Here is an 8,157-nt window from a genome sequence, read left to right on the forward strand (position 1 = left end):
GGTGTTTAAGTTCAAAAATGAAAGATGAGAAAGGAGAGAAAGAGATGAGGAGGTGAGTGGAAGTGAATGGGTGGATGAGGTGGGTTGACTAGTTGACCTAGTCAACTAGTTTGCCCACTTGGCAACCTCGGTCCCTCAAGTTTCAAATCGGGTACGGAAATTAACCAAACGAATATTTTAAAAACGCTCAAGTAAACGAGTGATGTTATAATTAAATAACGAGAATATTATGAACGTTTGTCAACGGAATCTATGAATATAAATAACGAAAGATATTATTAAAAAAAAGATAGTGTTAAAAATAAATTTAACGGAAAAACGCGGGATGTTACACATTTGTCCTTTCTTCGCATAATAAGGGTTGTCATTAAGAGATTTGTACATGCATATTTTGATTGTACATTCTAAATAACCACCTAGTTTCATAAAATAAAATAAAAATAAATAAATAAATAAACCTCTAACTTACAAATGTATCACTACTTTTGCATTAAAAAACTTGTTGGTTGTCATTAGCACTTCTTTTAAGTGTACAAAAATGTTTTAGAAATGACGTATTTTTCGTTGAATCATTATGAGAAATATATATTGGTCTTTCATATATCATGAAAATTTTGAGCCATGCATGTTTAAAACGCACACGTTGTTTGATGAAACTCATCGTCTTTCACCATATGACTAATTTAATCACCGACGAACCCGTTACAATTCGAGATCTAGTGGGTTTCAATTTTGGGTCATGTTGATAAAGGTTGAAAGCATATCAATTGAAAAGTAAGAGGTTGAAGAAATTTTAGGAAAAAACTAAAACTCACTTCTTTCGTTTTTTAGTGCTTATATGGGTTCGAGTGTAGTAGGTGTCAAAAAATGTATTTACCCTCTTGATTTTGATTTGGCTAATGAATTTTAACTTTCGGAAGAATAAATTGGGTTTCTTTTGACGTAATATAGTTGCAGGTTATGGATAAATAAAGTAATGGAAGAGAAGTGACCCAAATGACGGATTTACCTTCATGTGTCTGCACATGTTGAATTTCAATGAAAAAACTAACGAACGTTAAGGACATAGACCAATGGTGGAACATGTGTACACTACATGAACCATCCTTAATGAAAAAAAAAATAGAAAATCATGAATATAATCTGTATAAGTCAACATAGTATTAACAACCAAATCTTTCCTAATCTTTAGAAGATATCTTTAGAAGATATCCTAGGCATAATATTGTATATTTATTTTGTCATATCTTTCTTAATCTTTAGAAGATATCTTTAGAAGATATCATAGGCATAATATTGTATATTTATTTATACTGATAGATGTACATCAAGGGGTCACGCTTGTATATATAGATACTGCCATTGTCAAGTAATAAACAGAGAGGAATCATATTCTTATATGGTATCAGCAGCCTTCCTTCTCTAAAAATCATTCGATTTCTTATTTTCCTGTTATTTTTCATCTCTTCTACACACACAATGTCTGATACTCAAAGGATTCACCCAGCAATTACTGTTAATAACATAAAAAATTTCATACCTATCACTCTTACTATGGAGCAGAGTCAATATGAATTCTGGTCTGGCTTGTTTCAAATTCATTGCAAGGCATATGAAGTCCTGGACCACATCATCCCACCCACCTCTGATTAATCTTCTTCGATCACCCAAACAACCCCACCTGCTACATAATCTGCCTCTTGGGAACGACTTGATGCCATCGTCCTCCAATGAATCTATGGGACTGTTTCCCACGATCTTCTTCGCACTGTATTCAAACCTAATTCAACTGCAAGCCTGAAATCTATTGAAAAACATATTTCATGATAACAAAAATTCATGGGCTATTCACTTACAGCATCAATTTGCTAACACCCGTATTGATAACTTCCCTGATGCTTCTTCTTATTGCCAAGAATTAAAAATCCTCGCTGATCAGATCGGCAACGTTGCTCCGGCCATTGAGGAAGATCGGTTGGTACTACAGCTCGTTACTGGTTTAAACGAGTCCTACTCCAGCCTTCAATCAATTATTACTCACCGTGAAAAACTTCCATCCTTTTATGAGGCTAGATCCATGCTCATACTTGAAGAATCCCAAAAACAACAACTTGCAACACATGCCGCCTCATCTGCTGCTACTGCCCTAGTTTCATCTGTCACACCATCTCATTTGACTCCACCAACAGCTCCATCAAACCGCTCATTCAATAATCGGGGCAGAGGTTCATACCGGGGTAACAATCGGGGTGGTAATTGAAACAATTATAGTAACAGAGGTCGAGGAAGAAATAGTCAAGGTAATTTCGGTACCAATTTCTATTCGGGTTCTTCTAACGCTACTCGCTCCCAGACTCCACCAAATTCATGGACCTATGGGCCTTGGGTTTAGGCCAATGTGAACTAGAATGCCCCACCACCACCCTGTCCATTTCCAAGTACTCCATGGACTCGACCACAACCCAATACCAATCAACCAGGACTGTTGGGCCCTCGGCCCAATTCCAACTATGCCAGTTCGAATTATGCTTCCTCCGTGATTTCTCAACCCACCGATATAGAAGCAGCTATGCACACTATGAGCTTGAATCCACCTGATGAGAACTGGTATTTGGATACCGGAGCTACTTCTCACATGACAAAAAATCATGGTAATTTTTTGTTTTATTATCCAACAAATTGCTCTAAACGTATTATTGTCAGTAATGGACACGGTTTGCCAATTCAGGGTTATAGCCATTCACTCCTGCCTTCTTTTACCTCCCAAAACTTATACTTAAACAACATACTTTACTCTCCTCACTTAATTAAAAATTTAATTTCCGTTCGTCGTCTTTCTATTGATAATAATATATCTCTTGAGTTTGATCCTTTTGATTTTACTGTGAAGGAATTTCCGAAGGGGACCCCAATACTGCGGTGTAACATCACCGGTGACCTCTACCCGTTCCACCCATCTTTGCAATATTCAATTTCCAACCATTCGGCTTTATCAGTTTCTACTTCAGATTTATGGCATAATCGTCTAGGTCATCCAGGCGCGAATGTTTTTAAATCTCTTAGCAATAAAGGTTACATTTCATGTAACTCTAGTAATAAAAGTACTGGTTGTCAATCATGTATTTTTGGGAAGCATGTACGTTTACCGTTTTATGATTCAACTAATGTTACTTATGCACCATTTGATATCCTTCACAGTGATTTATAGACCTCACCAATTATTAGTAATGGTGGTCATCGTTATTATATGCTACTACTAGATGATAAAACCAATTTCCTTTGGACATTTCCTCTTTCTCATAAATCACAAGCCTTTAATATTTTCATCAATTTTCACAAATTTGTACAAACTCAATTTGGCATTAACATCAAATCTTTCCAATGTGACAATGGAACTGAATATAATAATACAAACTTCCATCAATTTTGTGCCAAAAACGGTATGGTGTTTCGCTTTTCTCGTCCATATACATCATCACAAAATGGTAAAGCCGAAAGAAAGATTCGTGCAATAAACAATATCATTCGCACTCTCTTATCTCACTCAAATGTTCCGCCAAAATTTTGGCATCATGCCCTTGAACATGCAACTTATCTCCTCAATATTCTTCCAAGCAAACTTATTCACAACCTCTCTCCTACTCAACTTCTATATCATCGCACACCGAAATACGATCATTTACGAGTTTTCGGATGCCTTTGCTATCCTCTCATTCCATCCACGAAAATACATAAACTTCAACCTCGTTCTACACCTTGTGTCTTTCTTGGTTTTCCCGCCAACCATCGTGGTTACAAATGTTACGACATCTCTAATAAAAAGATCATTATTTCTCGACATGTCCTATTCAATGAGTCATCATTTCCATTTGGTAACTCTACTACCAACACTCTAGAATCATACAAACACTTTACTGAACCCATTCATCCCTTCGTCTATATGAATGGGACTAATTTCCAGGAGCCCCACTCATCACCTAGTGCTTCACAAACCGCACCCAATTCTCCTTCTATGTCCTCTGAGTCCGTTAACCTTGAGCCTATCTCACCCGAACCCAACTCGCTACCCATTACTTCTCAAAATACATCTCCTCAATCTGTTAACCTCGAGCCTATCTCTCCAACACCTTCACCAAACATATCCTCTAATCCTATACCTCCACCTATCGAACCACCTGTTAGAACAATGACTACACGTGGAATGGCTGGAATTTTTAAACCACGTGTACCTTTTAATCTGTTTACTTCGACTTCTATCTCTCCACTACCATCCAATCCCAAACAAGCCTTGGCCGACCCTGAATGGCACCGTGCTATGACCGATGAATACAGGGCACTTGTTGATAATAAAACTTGGGTACTTGTACCACGACAACCACATATGCATGTAATAAGATCAATGTGGATATTTAGGCATAAAACAAGGTCTGATGGTACTTTTGAACGCTATAAAGCGAGACTAGTGGGTGATGGTCGTGCTCAACAAGTCGGGATTGACTGTCATGAAACATTTAGTCCGGTCGTAAAACCAGCCACCATTCGTACGGTTCTCAGCATTGCAGTTTCTAACTCATGGCCAATACACTAGCTGGATGTGAAAAACGCCTTTCTTCATGGTAACCTTAATGAAACTTTCTATATGCATCAACCAATGGGGTTTCGAGATACTAAACATCCTGATCACGTATGTCTCTTAAAGAAATCTCTCTATGGCTTAAAGCAAGCTCCTAGAGCTTGGCACCAACGCTTTGCTGATTTTGTCTCTACGATTGGCTTTGTTCATAGCAAATGCAATCATTCGTTATTCATTTATCACAAAGATAATGAAATTTCATATCTACTTCTTTACGTGGATGACATTATTTTAACCACTAACACTTCCAAGTTACGAAATTCACTCATGGAATTATTAGCCAAAGAATTTGCTATGAAAGATTTAGGTCCACTCGGCTCATTTCTTGGCATTACAGTGACCCGTAGCTCTAATGGCTTGTTTCTCGATCAACAAGCATACGCACGTGACATCATTCAGCGTGCGGATCTCGTACATTGCAATCCTGTTAGTACCCCTGTTGACACTAATGGGAAACAAAGTAATGAAGTTGGCAAACCATATTCTAATCCTACAGAATATCGTAGTCTCGCCGGTGCACTTCAATACCTTACATTTACGCGCCCCGACATCACTTATGATGTACAACAAGTGTGCCTCCATATGCATGCTCCACATGATGCACACATGCTTGCCTTGAAACGCATCATACGATACATTAAAGGCACTTTATCTCTCGGGTTACATATCTCAAAGGGTTCCTCAAACTCTCTTTACTCATATACCGATGCGGATTGGGCTGGTTGCCCGGATACCCGACGATCTACTTCCGGGTACTGTGTCTACCTGGGTGATAACTTAATTTCTTGGTCTTCCAAACGACAGGCTATTGTTTCTAGATCAAGTGCTGAAGCTGAATACAGGGGTGTTGCCAATGTCGTTGCCAAAACTTGTTGGTTACGAAATCTGTTGCTCGAACTACATAATCCACTTTCAAAAGCAACTCTAGTTTTTTGTGATAAAGTGAGCGCCGTTTATTTATCCGGTAATCCTGTTCAGCATCAACGAACCAAACACATCGAGTTGGACATTCATTTTGTTCGGGAGAAAGTGGCACGGGGACAAGTTCGCGTGTTACATGTTCCAACGCGTTTTCAAATTGCCGATATTTTTACCAAGGGCCTTCCACGTGTCTTATTTGAAGAATTCAGATACAGCCTTTGCATTCGGGACTCAAATGCTTCGACTGAGGGGGAGTATAAGTCAACATAGTATTAACAACCAAATCTTTCTTAATCTTTAGAAGATATCTTTAGAAGATATCTTAGGCATAATATTTTCAGGGCCGGTCCTGAGAATTTAGGGGCCTAGTGCGATGTGAAAAAAAAGGCCCTTAGGCCCCACAACAAACAATATAAGCTATTTAGAAAAACGACAACTAACGTTAAATCTATACGTTCAGGGGTCAAGGTTTGAATTTAAAAATTTTTAATAGCATCATATTCATTTTACAAAGAATCATCACGTTGGTTAAAGTTAAGTTCTATTATTACTATATAGGAAAAAGATGAATGAAAAAAAGTGAGCATATGTATATATGAGATACAATGGGAGAAGTATCCCACATCGACACACAGCCTATATTTTGTTCTCTTTAAATAGACTAGAAGTAAGGAACAATGTGTATTCTGTTAAACAACTGATAGTTACTTGGACTGGATGTATGTTTTATTTTGGGCTAGTATAATTATATTTGTAAAAATTGGATCGTAAGCTCAAAGACTATATGTATATATATGAGCCCGTGAAATAAATGGGCCCCTAAAAGCATGGGCCCCGTTCAAATGAACGGGTTGCACCACCTTTGGGCCGGCCATGAATATTGTATATTTATTTTGTCATATCTTTCCTAATCTTTAGAAGATATCATAGGCATAATATTGTATATTTGTTTATATTGATAGCTGTACATCAAGGGGCTACGCTTGTATATATAGATACTGCCATTGTCAAGGAATAAATAGAGAGGAATCATATTCTTATAATCTGATACAAATTACACACCATCCGTGGAATTTGTCTATTTTTAATATACATTTTGATTTGATATTTAATAAAAAATAAAATTACCGGTTTATTAAATTAAATGCTTTCTAGTGTATCATGAGAGCGACAAGTTACCACATCCATATATAAATATAGTTATATTCACCATTTCATTATTGACAGGCAAAACGAAACTTACTTTCCAGTTGCATATAAACAAATAAAGAAGCATGCATGTTTTTATCAACTCAGAAATAGGAACAATGAAAAACTTGTTAATTATAATATGTCTAGCATATTATGTTTTTACTTCATCATATGCTTGTATTGATCCTAAATACATGATTGAAGTTCGTAATTTAATACAAGGTAGTAAGATTTCGGTTCAATGCAATTCAGAGAATGACGAAATGGGGTCTCATTTGGTAGCGTACAATGATGAATTTCGCTTTAGATTTTGTGAAAGTTTGTTTGGAAAAACTGTATACCTTTGCTATGTAAACTGGGATTCAAAAGAACAAGTTTTTGATGCTTTTAATCGGACGATGCACTATAAATGCTACTGCAAGAAAGGGGATGATCATCTGTGCTCTTGGTCAGCCATGAAAGACGGAATACACTTTCACGATTTCAAAAACAATGAATGGAGAAAACAATATGATTGGAGACCGCGAAGTACATGATCTCTATTGTATTTTAAGCATCTATCTATACATCTATATCTATATAGCCAAGTTATATGTATATGTATATTTTAAGCATCGTTTCCTTCGTGATTTTTCTTTCACAATTGACTCACAATTCTCTTTTATCTTTGGCCCATGGTTTTACCTAACAAAAAAATAATAAACCGAAAAAAGAGATCAAGGCAACACAAACTTGTTCACAACGATAGAAGCTTTCTTTTCCTTCGCAAACACATGAACACTCTAACATATGCAGTTGTGACACACAAATTATGTTTATTTAATGAAGTCGGATTTTTCTTAGATACTAATGTAACATGAGAGCCACAAGCTAAAACATCCGCATATAAATATCGTTATATACACCATTCATTATTGACAGGTAATACGAAACTTACTCTTTGCATTGCATATAATAAAATAAAGAAGCTTGTTTTATCAACTCAAATACAGGTACAATGAAAAACATGTTAATTACAATAAGTCTAGGATTTAATGTTTTTGGTTCATCATTTGCTTGTCATGATCTTGGATACATTATTCAAGTTCGTAACTCAATACACGGTAGTAAGATTGTGGTTCATTGCAAATCAGGAAATGATGATATCGGCTCTCACTGGCTATCGTATGACGAAGAATTTCACTGGAAATTTTGCGAAAAATCACTTAGGAAATACGTTATACTTTTGCCATATATGCATACTGGGATTTTGATGTTTTTAATCGGACGATGCACTATGAATGCAACTTCAAAAAAAGGGGATAATAATCCATGTTCTTCGTCAGCCCAAAGAGATGGTATACACTATTACGATTTAAACAACAATGTATGGCGAAAACAATACGATTGGAGACCACGAAAAACATGAATCT

At 36.5% G+C, this 8,157-nt stretch overlaps 1 protein-coding gene across 1 annotated transcript; it reads left to right on the forward strand.

Annotated features, from left to right (window-relative positions):
- Nucleotides 1-4,651: 4,651 nt before the first annotated feature.
- LOC139841902 (uncharacterized mitochondrial protein AtMg00810-like) lies at nucleotides 4,652-5,824 on the forward strand. The gene has a single exon (XM_071832089.1). It carries the CDS (start codon nucleotides 4,652-4,654, stop codon nucleotides 5,822-5,824), a length of 1,173 nt encoding a protein of 390 aa, XP_071688190.1.
- Nucleotides 5,825-8,157: the final 2,333 nt, after the last annotated feature.

This window comes from Rutidosis leptorrhynchoides, chromosome 4, assembly GCF_046630445.1.
Source record: "Rutidosis leptorrhynchoides isolate AG116_Rl617_1_P2 chromosome 4, CSIRO_AGI_Rlap_v1, whole genome shotgun sequence".
NCBI lineage: Eukaryota > Viridiplantae > Streptophyta > Magnoliopsida > Asterales > Asteraceae > Rutidosis > Rutidosis leptorrhynchoides.

Coding starts and splice junctions, on each gene's coding strand:
- LOC139841902 (XM_071832089.1), top strand. CDS start 4,652: ATGGGGTTTCGAGATACTAAACATCCTGATCACGTATGTCTCTTAAAG.